The sequence below is a fragment of the Hemiscyllium ocellatum genome, chromosome X, assembly GCF_020745735.1.
Source record: "Hemiscyllium ocellatum isolate sHemOce1 chromosome X, sHemOce1.pat.X.cur, whole genome shotgun sequence".
In the NCBI taxonomy this organism is placed as follows: domain Eukaryota; kingdom Metazoa; phylum Chordata; class Chondrichthyes; order Orectolobiformes; family Hemiscylliidae; genus Hemiscyllium; species Hemiscyllium ocellatum.
In genome coordinates, this window is record NC_083453.1 from 22,102,736 (window position 1) to 22,118,705 (window position 15,970).

Below are 15,970 nucleotides of genomic sequence, written 5' to 3' on the forward strand. Positions count from 1 at the left end.
GGGCCGAAGGGCCTGTTTCCACACTGTAAGTAATCTAATCTAATCTCTAGTTTCCTCTTGCTGGGGGACTGCATTACTGAACCACACCAGTGTGTCTCAAAAGAACAGTGCATTTGGCTGAAAAAAAAATTCTCAGGTTATTAGTACTTTAGATTCTAGCTGACTGTGTTATAATAAGCAAAACTACAAGTGTGGAAAATCTCTTTACAGATATCTCAGCCCTGACCCCATTTCTGGACAGGTGAGTTCACTTGAAACAGAGGAAGTGCTTTGGAAAGTGTGACCTACATTACCTGTGAAGTCAGAAGTTATGAACCTGAATTAAACTCTTGCTCCTCTCTTTGTAGAGGCTGCCTGGCCTGCTGAGTGTTTCCAGCATTTTCTGCTTTTATTTCAGGTTTCCAATATCGGCAGTACATTTGCTTTTGAATTATTTAGAAACTCACTCACCACAGCAGAAAACGGACCTTACTAACTTATTGCTGATTCACGTCCTGCCCAGATAAGTGGGAAGGAGATGCCCACAACATATCGGGGAAGAGGGGAGGGGCTCTGAGATGGAGTCTTATGGGAGCAGACCGAAGAGGCAGGGTCACTCCAGAGCAGGAGAGAGCTCAGCTTTTCTTGTGGGGCCTAGACTTCTGCTGTGCCTGGCCACAAAATAGAATGAAAATAAGCTTGTTTTGAATAGCCATTTCTGGTCCCAGTCCCTTTATTACTTAACTTTCCCTGAGGGCGAAACTGTAATGACCTCCCAACTCAGAAAATGAAACATTAAAATATAGAGAGTGTAAGGAGGTCTGCCAGATGGTCCTCTTGACTGGGGTTGTTAATCTGGTCCAATCAGTGAGCCCTGGCTGACAGTTAAGAACAGGGGTGTCAGTGTAGTGTTCACTCTGAGAGCTGGCACTGAGGGAGCTGGAAGAATGTCAAGGACTCTCCGCATGTAAATAAAGGGTGAATTGTTATCAGGATACTGGCCTCTGTGGAGTTATTTGATAAAATAGCAGCCAGGAGCCAGTGATAACATTGACATATAAAGATTGAAATCCAATGGGAACCCCACTGGTTTGGGGAGCAGGAAAAGGCTTTGAAATGTCAGACCTTGTAAGTAGGGACAGCAAGCTGGAAGAAGGCTCCTTTTGTTTTCCCTAACCACTCCTCCATCAGTTAAAGAATTTCCCTCCCTACCCTAATTTCCCTAAAGAGCAACCAGCACTGAGATATGACAGAGATGGAGCAGCGCTAACAATTTACTTACCCTGTGATCCCACCAGCATCACAGCAATCTCAGCTGTATTCCGGTAGCTCGCGAGTCTGGTGTAGTAATTGTAAATGGCCTCAAAGCTCTTCTCATTTTCCAAGCTGAAGACAAATATAACAGCGTCCACCCAGGTTGAAAACTGTAAGGGAAAAAATTGAATAATTTTAAAAATTGCAGAATTGGGCATCTGTTGCCATCACTTACTTCCCTTGAATTGAATGTCTTGCTAGGGCTGTTTCAGAGAGAAGTTAAGAGTCACCTACATTACTGTGGATCTGGAGTCAATCATAAGCTAGTTGAGTAAGGATGGTAGATTTTCTTCCCTAAAGGATATTAGTAAACCAGGTGGGTTTTAACAACAATTGACAATGGTTTTGTAATTATCATTAAGCTAGTTTTTAATTCCAGATATTTATGGAATTTAAGTTTTACCTTTGCCATGGTGGGATTTCAGAGAACATTATCCTGGGGTAGTGGATTACTAGTCTATTTTTTTTACTAAACTATTTTTCAAATCAACCTGTTCAGAGATATGATTACACATCTCTGAAGCAGGTGGGACTTGAACCCAGGCCTCCCAGTTCAGGGGTAATATCTAATGAAAGTGTTGTCTCGTGGAATTCAAAGTTGGCTGCTCCAGCTGATGAGTGAGCACCAGCACAGGTGTAATGGATTGAATGTTCTTCTTTTCAGTCATGATTTCAATGAAATAAAGTAAAAATAAAGTTTCCATAATCTTACCAGACCATAAGCTGCTCTTTCACCACAGAGATGACTAGTGGTGGTTTAACCAGAGGGTCACCACCTCAGGTGAGAGGAGAGGTTGAGAAGGAGAGTCCTTCATGGTAGCTCAGCTGGCTTGGTAAAACAAGATATCCAGTATACAGTCCTTCATCAGGGATGCCTACCTTGAAGAAGTTCTTGAAGGGCTTATGCCTGAAACGTTGATTCTCCTGCTCGTCGGATGCTGCCTGACCTGCTGTGTCATTCCAGCACCACACTCTCGACTCTGATCTCCAGCATCTGTCGTCCTCACTTTCTCCAATCCAGTATACAGTTGGACGTTTTTAGTTCCTCATTGCAAATCCATGGCAACCAATGGAAGCACACGTCAGTTAATCGAGAGTCCCAGAGGGCCATAGGATACTCTCTTATTAAAAAGAAGTGACTGGTGCTCAACTGAACTTGAAGGTAATCATGTCTCAAATGAAGGGCGAGGTTAGAAATGTGGAGATATCATGGTGCCCTCAGCTGGTACAGGAATTGAACCTAAGCTGTTAGTGTCATTCAAATTAGCCAACTAAACTAACTGACTCCCTCATTTATATGCATGTCAGATGAAAATATACCTTGACTTAGCTATAATGCCCTGTATCGTCAAATAATTTGTTTATTGATATTTGTGTTAAGGCATTTCAGTAAGATAATGAATGCCCACTGAAATGCTCCCTGTCCCAGGGAGGTGAGGAAAAATAACTGGAAGCTATGGGTGAGTGAAAATAAGTCCTGTTAATTCTATATGTGTAACATGCTTATGACTGGAATTGCTATAACCAGACAGAAATATGTAGGGCTCAGGAACAGATCACAGAACTGCTATCTGAAAGAAGCACAGATCATTTACTTAAAAATAGAAAGAAAGAAAACTGAAACAATAGGAAAATGGTGAGTAGATGTTCCAATCCTGCTGTTTACTACAGAGAAGTTAGAAATATTGATGATATGCTGGAACTGTGAACCGCTTGAATATTGCTACTATAAGTGCAGATAGGGAGCCGTATTACTGCTGGACCAGAGATCCAGGTAATGTTCAGGGGACCCAGGTTCAAATCCTGACATGGCAGCTGGTAGAATTTGAATTCAATAAAAATCTGGAATTAAGAGTCTAATGATGACCATGAATCCATTGTCAATTGTCAAGAAATACCCATCTGGTTGACTAATCTAACTGCCATCCTTACCTGGTCTGGCCTACATTTGACTCCAGCAGTTAGATTGATTCTTAACTACCCTCTGGGATGGGCAATAAATGCTAGCCTAGCCAGTGATGCCCTCATCCCGTCAATGAATAAAAAAAAAGATATGGGGCCGATAACTTATAGTATTCCTAACTGTTGATAGGTGACAGGTAGTTTTGTAATGCCAGATAGGATGGTGCAAGCAGAATCAACAGCACCGATCAAAAATGGACCCAACAGTCTTTGTGCTGTAATATTCCACAATAGTAATGGCAAGAATGGCGGAACAAAAGGATCAAAGGAAGAATGACTAAGCTTCAGTGTCTCCCCTGTTTGGTACTCCAGGTGTAAAAAAAATCACAAAGCATGCAACTGAGCTGTGTCCAGGAGGCAATTCCTATTTAACTAACTACTTTGGTCTGTCTCAATCATTTGTTTGTACCATGGCAGGTTGGCTTCAGGCTCAAGCTATCCCTGAAATCTGCCAAGCAGAGGAAAATTTCCACACAGTCCATAATAAATCAAATTGTTGTATATAAATAATTATGAGGCACAATAACTGATCTTTTAACTATTATGCCAGGCTATGATAGCTTGTCGATTGTTCAATGGCAGAGTGCTTTTATTGTGGAAAATGGACCCATTATAAAAGTGGAGTACAGCCCATCAATCAGCACTATATTAATGTAACAGCTTAACATGCCTGTGGGAATTTGAAGCCAGACAAGTTCAAACATTTAATGGTATTTAAAATTTTAATACTTCCTTTATTCAAACCACTGGAGGGAAAAAAAAGGTTCGAAATAGTTTATAATAAAATCTTTTCTTCCAAGAGACAAAGAAACACAGTGGGCAGGAAATTCAATATCAGGAACCTTTATTTTAACTGTTTTAAATTAGCACAGGGTCAGGGAGTACATTTTAATTCCCATACATGTGTGAGCTATTACATTAGAGCACTGAGCTATCCCCATTCCTAGTCCTCCCTGTTCTATGAAAATGATATGGAAATCTCTTCTCTGGGAACACCCCCTTCACCACACCCCCACCCCACCAGAAATAAAACATGCAGGAACCATGGCTGGAACTAGCCAGAATCCGTGAGAACCTGACCAACAAACTGCAATAGGACCCACTGATTTGCATTCATCAGAAAATCGGTGACTGCTAATGAGGCATGAGGCCTAATTGTCACAATGCCTGAGGCCAATATTTTCGGTGTATATTTGAATTCTGCATCCTCTCCCCCAAACACGGATTTTGTGCAAGAATCTGTGAAGTTAATTGCTTTTTCAGTTTGAAAATGCTCCCTTTGGTTTGATTCAGTTCAACGTCTCACATCCTACTCAACTTCCATGCCTGTAATTTACTGCCCCACTCTCCTGAATCATAGGATCCCTACAGTATACAAGCAGGCCATTCAGCCCATCGAATCCACATCAACCCTCTAAAGAGCATCCCACTCAGGCCCACCCCTGTAACCTTGCGTTCATGATGGCTAACCCACCTAGCCTACACACTACGGACAATTTCCCATGGCCAATCCACCTAGCCTGCACATCTTTGGACTGTGGGGGGAAACCAGCGCACCCAGAGGAAACCTACACAGACGCAGGGAGAATGTGCAGTTCCACACAGACCATTGCCTGAGGTTGAAATCAAACCCAAATTCCCGGTACTGTGAGGCAACAGTGCTACCACGGAGCCACTGTGTTGCCTTCTTCCTGGGATCTAGTCCCAACACTGCCTGGCACCTTTTCTGAATGGCCATTTCTCATGTGTGTATTTAATTGTAGCAGGCTATTCAACCACGCTGGACATTACAGGCAAGATGTGGACTCTGTCCTCCATTTGCCATTCATCAGATATCAAATTTATGTCAGAGGATAATTGCTATCAGAAGACAACCTTGCTGAAATAAATCATCCTTCCCACTGCCTCCTGATTGAGAATAACCATCAAGAAAAGAACTTGTATATATAAAGCACTTTTCACAATACCAGACTTTTCAAAGCACTGCTTTGAAAATGTAGTCTCTGTTGTAATGTAAGCAATGCAGCAGCCAAAAAATGATCACAAACATCAAATTGATAACGACCCAATAATCTATTTTTTATGATGTTGACTGGAGGATAAACATTAGTTGGGACATGGGGTAAAATTATCCGAGTCTTTTTTGAATTCATTCATGGAATGTGGGAGTTGCTGGCTCAGTCATTATTGACTGCCCATCCCTAATTACCCTGGAGAAGGTAGTGTGTGCCACCTTCTTGAACCACTGCAGTCGTTGGAGTGTAGAGACAGGTGTAGGAAGACAGTTCTGGAATTTTGACCGAGTGACAGTGAATGAACACTTCTTCAAAATAGGATCCTTTACATCCACCTAAGGATGGCAAACAGGGCCTTAGTTTACTGTCTAAGCAGCCCTCTCTGTCAATGCAGTGCTCCCTCAGTGCTGCACTGAAGTGTTAACCTTGAGTTGATGCTCACAATCGAGTGGGACTTGTACCTGGAACCTTGTGACTCCAAGGAAAATAATATTATCAACTGGTCCACAGCCAACAATTCATAGACAGACAGTAGCTGTACGTCAGAACATTCTGCTTAGTTTTACATCACAGATGTTACAACACAAACTTAAATGTCTGGTGATCCTTATTTGTCAGTTTTATTTTCTCAGCCCACCTCACATTGTCATGGTATTGCATGGGAAACAATTTACTTTTGATATGGAAACTCTCAGACAGCCTGAGGTTCAATGATTAAAGTCTGTGTGTATAATGACTCCAGCCAACCCTACTTATATCTTTTTTCATGAGAAGCTGATTATGGTAAGGCTAATCTCTCCCTCATGTAGATCAATATGCCTCGCTTTCAATAGCTGTGTCAGACACGTACCTGTGCATCTGGAGGACCTCCTTCATCCCTGATCAGCAGCAAATGGCTCTGACCATTGACATTGATTTCCTTTTTGTATCGACCACCTGGCAGAGACATAGTGCATACACAATAAATTCTTCAAACAAATAGACTTTTAAAAAAAATAAACTGCTTCAAGTTTTCTGCAAATAAACACTTGATCCTATGGCTTATGGTCTAAGTCCACTGGTTGTACTCAAAAACAGAAGTTAGATGACCTCTAAAACTCGGTGATGTGTGATGCCATTCCTCAACATGTATTTCAGCCCTCCAATGACGTCATCCAGTGGGTAGCACTCTTGCCATCAAGTCAAAAAACATAAGGGTAGGAGACATAATGGTAATGTTACTGAATCAATTACTGAGCTGCCTGAACTAATGATCTACAGATTCAAATCCCATCAGAGCAGCAAGGGTATTTCATGTAAATTCAATAAATCTGGTATCGGTGACCATGAAACAACCAGATTCTTGTAATACCTCATCTGGTTCACTTGTATCCTTTAGGGATGGAAATCTGCTGTCCTTGCTTGGTCTGGCCTCATGTGATCCAGACCATAGCAATCTGGCTAACTCTTAACTGCCCTTCTAAATGACCCAACAAGCCAATCTGTTATACTCCAGAATGGTGGAACACCACCACCTTCTCATGAGCAATATATACAGAGGAAACTCGATTATTCGAATACCAATTATCTGAAAATCGGATTATCAGAAGGAGATCTCGAGATCCCAATAGAAACACTACATCAAAGGCGTGTTTCCAGCAGTGATTGCGTCTTTTGTTTGCAGTGATTAAATAGGCATCGTCTCCAAATGACTAACCTCCCGCCCTCTCTCTCGCACCACATTTTCCCTGGAGTTCTACAAAGGGGTATACCCTAACCAACACCCTACCCCCCCATTTCCCAGGAATAATCTCTCCAACATTGTCCTGTATAGGGCAAACATGGAGCCTGTCAAAAATTTGCAGTAAAACATTGTGTATGTGTGTGTGTGTGTGTATGTATATCTGTGCGCTATTTGGAGACTGACCCCACAAAAGCAGCAGCAGTCTTGTTGTTGGTGTGCAGTTGGTGTGTCGTTGGTGTGCACCCTGCAGAGGGGTGGGGGTGGACGGGGTTGGATGGGGGCGGGGGCTCGCGCGCTTTGTGCTGCTGCAGTCTCCTGAATAGGGATCAGATTTTAAAACTCCAAGCCCCAGAGGAAAGGCATTTAATTGATTTTCCGAATAATCAATTATCCGAACGAAATAGTGCCCGCCCATCACGTTCGGATAATCGAGTTTCCACTGTTTTGGCTTTTGCAGCAGTGCCCATATCCCATGACTGAGTAATAAAAGAAAACCTTCAGGGTTCAAGCACATAATGTAGACAGACCTTCCCACAACAGTACTGTGGGAGTTCTGCAATGTCAGAGATGTCATCTTTCAGATAAGACATTAAACCAAGGCTCTAACTGATCTCTTAGGAGAATGGAGAATATCCCTTGACACTACTTGAAGAAGGGCAGGCAAAGTTCTCCTTTCCCAAGTCAACAGTTATCTTTTAACTGTCTACCTTTTGAGATAATGTAAACTTCAGAACTTTATTAACTGATCATGGATTAAAAGAATCAGCAGCAACTCTGTTTGGAATAAACTGTTAAGGGATAAGGACAAATTGTTACACAGGAATTGAAAGCAATTAGCCATGTCTGGAAAAAGAAGGAGTTGAAGCTACATAAACTAAACTGTTTCAACAACTGCTGGATAACGAGATGCCTCATGCCACCAGGTCAAACGATTGCCCTGCAGAAGAATTTAAGGAGTTAATTGCAGGACAGTTGTGTCTTCAAACAGGCAGTCAATGCCAAATGTGACAAGGAACAGGGAAGCTACTTCTAAGAAACCAAGCTGCAGACTTGCAATATTGTGGATGAAAGAGTGGAAAGGATCATCAATAATGTCACACAATAAACTTGAAAGACAGAAAATACTATAGGAATTCAACTCCAGGATTCTTCAGTAGCAGAACTCCAGAGAAAAACACTACATAAGGATCGAACCCTGGACACAGCCAAAAACAGACGCTGTTGGTTGGAATTGTAGTTGAAATCCACCATTAATCCAGTAGTAGCCAAGTTGGGTTGTGAGGTTTAACTTGCTTACTTGAGTGGTCTTATTTTGGTTGCTACACGCAATAAAGTTTAAGTAATTGTTTAAGTATTTCATTGTCTGTGAGATTTCTTAATAAGTAACTGAATTAAGTAATTTTCACACACCTTAGCATTACCATAATGCTATCAGGTCAACTGGTCATTTGTCTCACTGCTGTCTGTAGGGTCTTCTATGAACAAATTGGCCAACAGTTTCTATACATTGCATCAGTTATGATGTACATTTAAACTTCTATAGTATTTCAAAAGCATTTTTAACACATTCTGAACCTATTAACTGTACTGCATAAATTTAAATTTCAAATGAGCGAGCAGTGAACCGCCCCACTTTTGGAGGGGGATGGAAATAAAAATTCAATGGGTATTAAGAAATAAAAAGTATGAAAAGACTTGAGGAAAGAACAGAGAAATGGAATTCAAATGGGTAGCATCAGGAGACCTGCCACCAGTGTGGTGAGCCAAATGGATTTTATATAATCTGATTCAGTGAGAAGCCAACAACCTATCTGGCAAAGTAATTTTACTGAACTAACAATGAGAAAGTACAAATGTGGTTAGGTGTTTGGTTAGGTAAGTCGTGGTGTCCCTATGAGGCAAACAGAATCTCTGGTTTCTCAGCAGCTTGATTTGCAGATTATTAAAAATGATAGGGCTTTCCACATGTGTATCAGGCACCTAGTGTAAAAAAACTTATTCAACACCCTCTGTTACTTTGCTCAAGTGGCTGTCCTTCACATGTGAATTTAGACTGCTAGGCGTGAAAAGGTTTTTGATCATGGGAAACATCATATGCACATGGCCATTCCTGCCCTCATCCAGATACTTTGACTCACCTCTGGAGCAGAAGGCCTTGAATCTAGTCCTTCTGGCTCAGAGGTAGGAAACTGATCCTCATTTAAATATTTTCTAATCAACCATTAACAGAGATATGATTACACATTTTTGGAGCGGGTGGAATGTGAACTCAGATTTCCTAGCCCAGAGGTAGGGACTCTACCAATACACCACATGAGCCCTCCACCTGGACCAAGAATTCGGATTTTTATCTAATAACATACTCAGAGATGTTATGACACACTTCTGGAGCAGGTGGGACTTGAACTTGGGCCACTAAGCTCAGAGATAGAGACAATATCACTGCATCAAAGGAGCCCTTTCTGTCCTCAACTGGATATTTCTTTCCTAATCGCCCTGTTCAGAGATGTTATGACACACCTCTGGAGCAGATGGGACACAAACCCAGTCTTCTTTCCCATTAATACTGCACTACAAGAGCCACTTTCTAGCTGTGGTCAGGGCTGAAATCTTTGACTAATTGTTGCCCTCTCAACTAACACTAATTTTCATGCATCATTCGAGGGCCAGCAAACACAGCACAACCAATTCATATCCTTCCAGGTATAGCTCAGTACAACACAAGGTGGTGCACTTACCCACTGAGCTCTGCCTTCATCCTCACATGATGTACAATTTTATATTAACAGTTTCCATTAAATGGCTGTGAAAATATCTGCAGTTTCAAAATATATACATTTATAAACATTTCGTCCCTTTTCTAGGTGACATCCTCAGTGCTTGGGAGCCTCCTGTGAAGCGCTTCTGTGCTGATATAAATGCCGGAGGAATCAGCACAGAAGCGCTTCACAGGAGGCTCCCAAGCACTGAGGATGTCACCTAGACAGGGGACGAAACGTTTGCAACAAAAACTCCCAGCTCAGCGAACAGAACCACAACAACGAGCACCCGAGCTACAAATCTTCTCCCAAACTTTGAACATTTATAAACAGGCTGCAGAGTTATCTTTTCAAAATGATCACAATGACATTCTACATCACAACCAGAGCCAAGTAACAAAGATTTATCTCTGAAAGTAGCAACTTGCATTCATATGGCAGCTTTAATAGAGAAACACTTGCCAAAATGATTCATGGAGGTATTATCAAAAGAAAATGGCCATCAAGCCATGGAGGAAATATTTAGGTGGAGATACCAAAAAGCTTAAGAGAGATAATTGTGTAGTGATTGTAACAAGGTCAGCCAAGTGGACCTCATAGAAAATGAGTTCCCTGACTGGGGCAGTTAACCTGATCCAACCAGGGAGCTCTGGCTGATAGATATAAAGAGGAGTTCTCACTTCGGCAGCACATATACTAAAGTTGGAACGATACAGAGAAGGTTAGCATGGCCCCTGCACAAGGATGACACGCAAATTCGTGAAGCGTTCCATATTTAGCCCAGGTGTCTTTGGAGAGGGAGCACGTGGTGTCCACCAACACCCTTGTGCTGTTCAGGGAGAGGTGGGTGCCGAGTGCATTATTTCCCCCTCCAACTCTATTTTGGTTTAATCCCTGCCCTCCCCTTCACTGTTTGATCACACAGCATTGCCCTTTGATGTGAAGGGCACTGCTTGTCACTGGCCACTCGGGTGTTTCCTTTCTTCCTGGTGGTGGAAATTGAAAAAGATCTGTGCACCTTGTGTCTCTCACTGTGTCTCACACCTACACACACACAACATGGGTGCTGGGCAAAAAATAAGCACCACCGCAGTTAGGTGGCAGTGTGGGGGTAATTAAGCAAAAAAAAACAAAACAAAACAAAAAAAGGGGAGTATTGGGGTTCTGTTCACAAAAAAAAGGAGTGTCAGACATTCTGCTAACTCTGAGAGCTAGCTCTGAGGGAGCTGGCTCAGTGTGGAGTGAAGGGAAGAACTCTGCTCTCTCAAGGGAAGAGGAGACTGATTTTTTTTGTTGTTGTTGGTTTCTTTGCAGTAAGGAGGAGTTTTATTTCGAAGTTCTTTTGTTTAGTGAGATGGTTTGTTTTCTGGCTTTTTTTGGCAAATTGAAGCTGTGTTTAAAAATAAATAAATAAAGAGGAGTGCTCACTTCGGCAGCACATATACTAAAATTGGAACGATACAGAGAAGATTAGCATGGCCTATGCGCAAGGATGACACGCAAATTCGTGAAGTGTTCCATATTTAGTCTGGGTGTCTCTGGAGAAGGGGCACGCGGTGTTCACCAACACCCTTGAGTTGTTCAGGGATAGATGGGCGCCACAGGGAGTGGTGTATTATTTCCCCCTCCAACGCTATTTTGATTTAGTCCCTGCCCTCCCCTTCACTGTTTGATCACACAGCATTGCCCTTTGATGTGAAGGGCACTGCTTGTCACTGGCCACTCGGGTGCTTCCTTTCTTCCTGGTGGTGGGAATTGGATAAAGATTTGTACACCTTGTGTCTTTCTCTGGTCTCACATCTGCACACACGAAACATGGGTGCTGGGGAAAAATAAGCACTACCGAAAAAGAAACAGGAGTGTCAGGGGGTTCTGTTCGCGAAAAAAAAAGAAATTAAAAAAAAAGAGGAGTGTCAGACATCCTTTTCACTCTGAGAGCTGACTCTGAGGAAGCTGGACCAGTGTCAAGTACTGTGCATGTGTAAATAAAGGGTGACTTGGTGACGGGATACCAGTCTCTGTGGAGTTATTTCAACTGGTTTTAAAGCTGGTCTTAAAGAAGGAGAGAGGTAGAGAGGTGAAGGGTTTTATGGAAGAAATTCCAGAGTTTGACGCCCAGCAGTTGAATGCATAGTCACCAATGGTGGAGCATGGGGAGAATTGCTCAAGAGGCCAGAGTTAGAGGAATAGCAGGTTTGGGTTACAGGTTGAATAGGCAGGAAGAGGTTAGAGAGATAGAGACAGTGAGACCATGTTGAGATTTAAAATTCTCACTGTTTAAATAGTCTTTGAGTCAAAATTGAGCAAGCAAAACCAAGGATGAATAAGGGGACCTGGTTTGGTTGGAATACACAGCAAAAAAGATTTGGGTGAGTGGAGGTTTACTCAGGTGGAGCATAGAATTACACCCAGAATGTATGGATGAGAGTTTTAGTGGCAAATTGGCAAGGTAGGGTTGGAAGCAGGTGATATTTTGAAGGTAGCAGTAGTTCTTTGTGATAGAGAGAATATGCAGTCAGAAATTCAGCTTTGGATTGAGTGGGACGCCAACATTGTAAACAGTCTGGGTTAACCGAGACAGTGGCCAGTGTAGGGGAAGAGAGTTCTTGGCAGGGGTACATGGAGATTGGGGCATAGATCAAAGACACTGGCTGACGTCAACTAAGGCTTTAGCTGGAGGAAGTTGGAACTCATGCAAGACAGGACATCAAACAGCAGCCTAAGAAAACACAGACAGTGGAGGCTCAAACTAGGTGATGGAAAGGGAGAACTGGGTATTGTCAGCACATATAGAGTGGAATTTGACCCCATGTCTACAGATGATGTAGCCAAGGACTGAACATAGGTGAGGAAGAGAGTCAAAAACCTCTAGAGGTAATGGTGCAGCAGCTAACTGGTGGGGATCTGCTAATGCAGTATTTTTACCTCGCGTGAAAAATTTAAATTCCACACTGAATAATTAAAATGATCCATGATTTTTCTGATGTTTCTTTCAAAATAAAAAAAACCTTTGTTTCACAAAATAGATTGACATGATCACAACAATTTTGAGTGACTTTGTGGGAGTTAAATAAAATGTTAAAACTGTCACTGTTTGATAGAAAGCATCCATGCTGGCCATGCTAAAAATAAAGCCCTGAAACAACTAGGTACATATCAAAGAGTTGGGCTACAGACGATTGCTGCAATGGGACCACATCCTGTCAAGAGCATGGCGTGAGCCTGTTTAACCGCATCCTGCGGAAGTGAAGCAGTCTTTCTGAAAAATCAATGTTCACTTTATAAGCGGGGAAAATTTCACTTGATTTTTCCAACAATAAAAAATAAAAAAGAAATACTCAATGCACATTAACTGTGAACTTTGCTTGTAACTCCATTAGGCCTCCTTTTAAAATATCTCCATTGATCATATTTAATAAGCCCTTTACATTACTCAGAGCCACTTTAAATAATTGTTCTTTCTGTCGTCATTTCTGATGTTCCAGGATTTTGACCCAACAATACTGAAGGGATGGCAATATACTTCCAAGTCAGGATGGTGAGTGGCTTGGAGGGGAACTTGCAGGAAGTGATATTCTCATGTATCTGCTGCCCTTGTCCTTCTATATGGTAGTGGGTTTAAAAGGTGTTGTCTGAGGAGTTTTGGTGAATTACTGCAGTGCATCTTGTAGATGATACACACTGCTGCTACTGAGCGTCAGTGGTGGATGTTTGTGGATGTGGGGCCAATCAAGTGGGCTGTTTTATCCTGGATGGTGTCAAGCTTCTTGAGTGTTGTTGGAGCTGCACCAATCCAGGCAAGTGAGGAGTATTCCATTACACTCCTAACTTGTGTCTTGTAGATGGCTGTGGGGGGTCAGGAGGGGAGTTACTCACCACAGTATCCTTCGCCTTTGACCTGTACTTGTAGCTACAGTACTTACTTGACTTGTCCAGTTCAGTTTCTGGTCAATGGTAATCCCCAGGATGTTGACAGTGAAATGTTCAGTGATGGTAATGCCATTGAATGTCAAGGGGTAATGGTTGGATTCCATATTGTTAGAGGTGGTCATTTCTTGGGACTTATGTGGCTTGAATATTATTTGCCAATTATCACCCTAAGCCTGGATATTGTCTGCGACTTGCTGCATTTGGACATGGATTGCTTCAGTATTTAAGGAGTTGCAAATGGTGCTAAACATTGTGTGAACATCTCACTTCTGATCTTATGATGGAAGGATGTTCATTGATGAAGCAGCTGAAGGTGTTTGGGCCTACCACACTACCCTATGGAACTCCTGCAAAGATGTCCTGGAGCTGAGATGACGGAACTTCAACAACCACAATCATTTTCCATTGGGCGAGATATGACTCTCACCAGTAGAGAGTTTGCTCCCTGATTCCCATTGATTTCAGTTTTGCTAGGGCTCTTTGATGCCACACCCAGTCAAATGTAGCATTGATGCCAAAGGCAATCATTCCATTTCACCTCTGGATTTAGCTCTCTTGATTGAACAAAGGCTGTAATATGATCAGGAAACTGGTGGACACCCAAACTGAATATCAGTGAATAGGTTATTGTTAAGCAAGTGCTTCTGGATGGCACTGTTGATGACCCCCTTCCATCACTTTGCTGATGATGGAGAGTAGTCTGATGGGGCAATAATAGTTGGGTTGGATCAGGTTTTTCTTGCATTTTGTGTGCAGGGCATACCTGGGCAACGTTCGCATTACAGGTAGATGCCAGTGTTGTAGTTGCACTGAAACACCTTGGCTAGGGGCTCAGCAAGTTCTGGAGCTCAAGTCTTCAGTCCTATTGCTGAAATATTGCCTAGGTCCATAGCCTTTGCAGTGTTCAGTGCCTTCGGCTGTTTCTTTTTATCATATGGAGTGAATTTAATTGGTTAAAGATCAGCACCTGAGATGCTGGGGACTTCTGGAGGAGACCAAGATGGATCAACCACTCAATACTTCTGGCTGAAGATTGTGGCAAATGCTTCAACTTTAACTTTTGCAATGATGTGTGTGCCCATCTTACAAGGTCTGAAGCAAGTTGACTGAACAGAACAAGGGAGCAGGCGATGGAGAGAGATATATTTTCATCAACCTATTCAGAGATATTATTACACACTGCTTGAGCAGGTGGGACTTGAACCCTGGCCTCCTGGCGCAGAGGCAGGGAGACTGTCACTGCACCACAACAGCCCTTAGATAACAGATATATTAGTTAAGGATGAATTGGGAGAGTGAGTTTTATGGAGTATGGTTAACTGAAATAAAGGTCTCAGTGAAACTGTGGACATGGACTCTACAAAAACAGTTATCTTCTTGTGTATAACAATGTACTGGGCTCCCCAGTCATTGAGGATGGGGATATTTGTGAAAGCTTCTCCTCTGGTGAATTGTTTAATTGTCCACCACCATTCACAGCTGAATGTGGCAGGACTGCAGAGCTTAAATCTGATCCATTGGTTGTTGAAATCACTTAGCTCTATCTATCACTTGTCGTTCATGTTGTATAGCATGCAAGTACTCCACTGTTGTAGCTTTACCATTCTCACTTTTAGGTCATACTTCTAGCATGCCCTCCTGAACCAGTAGTGATCCCCAGACTGGATGGTAATGGCTAAGTGGGGGATATGCCAGGCTATGAGATTGTAGATTGGGTTGGAGTACAATTCTACTGCGGGTGATGGCCTACAGCATCTCATGGATGTCCAGTCTTGAGTTGCTAGACCAGTTCAAGATCTATTCCACTTGGCATGGTGCCACACAAAACAATGAAGAGTACTCTTAATGTGAACTCAGGACCTTGTCTCCACAAGGACTGTGCGGTGGTCACCCTTACCCAATACTGTCATTGGCAGATATATCTGCAGCGGGCAGATTGGTGATGATGAGGTCAAGTATGTTTTCCCCTCTTGTTGATTCCCTCACTACCTGCCACAGACCCAGTGTGTCAGCTATGTCCTTGAGCAAAAGTCCAGTTCGGTCAGTAGTGCAGTTATTGAGCCAATCTTGGTGGTGGACATTTTTCTCACAGAGGACATTTTGCAAATTGCCACCTTTAGTGTTTCTTCCTGGGGTAGTGGGTCAGCAGGGCTTAGCTTGCTGTTATCATTTCCAGTGAATGTCGATGCCAAGTGGCCTGTCCAGTTTCATTCCAACTAAGCATTTTTTGAAGTGAGTGACTATTATAAATTAGGAAGCATGGCAGTCAATTTGCTTGCAGCAAGTTC

The 15,970-nt window shown here is 42.5% G+C and overlaps 1 protein-coding gene and 2 non-coding genes across 3 annotated transcripts in view; 2 read left to right on the forward strand and 1 right to left on the reverse strand.

Moving 5' to 3' along the window:
* Positions 1-15,970, reverse strand: part of LOC132805702 (arf-GAP with GTPase, ANK repeat and PH domain-containing protein 1-like) — a 199,134-nt gene that overhangs the window by 66,627 nt on the left and 116,537 nt on the right. Inside the window, exons 4-5 of the mRNA XM_060820893.1 lie at positions 6,121-6,206; positions 1,262-1,403 (exon numbers count right to left, since the gene is read on the reverse strand). Of these exons, the coding sequence (XP_060676876.1) occupies positions 1,262-1,403; positions 6,121-6,206 (228 nt within the window). The remainder of the gene's footprint in view (positions 1-1,261; positions 1,404-6,120; positions 6,207-15,970) is intronic.
* LOC132805871 (U6 spliceosomal RNA) lies at positions 10,425-10,531 on the forward strand. The gene has a single exon (XR_009640969.1). It is a non-coding gene; the product is annotated as a U6 spliceosomal RNA (small nuclear RNA).
* On the forward strand, positions 11,173-11,279 carry LOC132805870 (U6 spliceosomal RNA). The gene has a single exon (XR_009640968.1). It is a non-coding gene; the product is annotated as a U6 spliceosomal RNA (small nuclear RNA).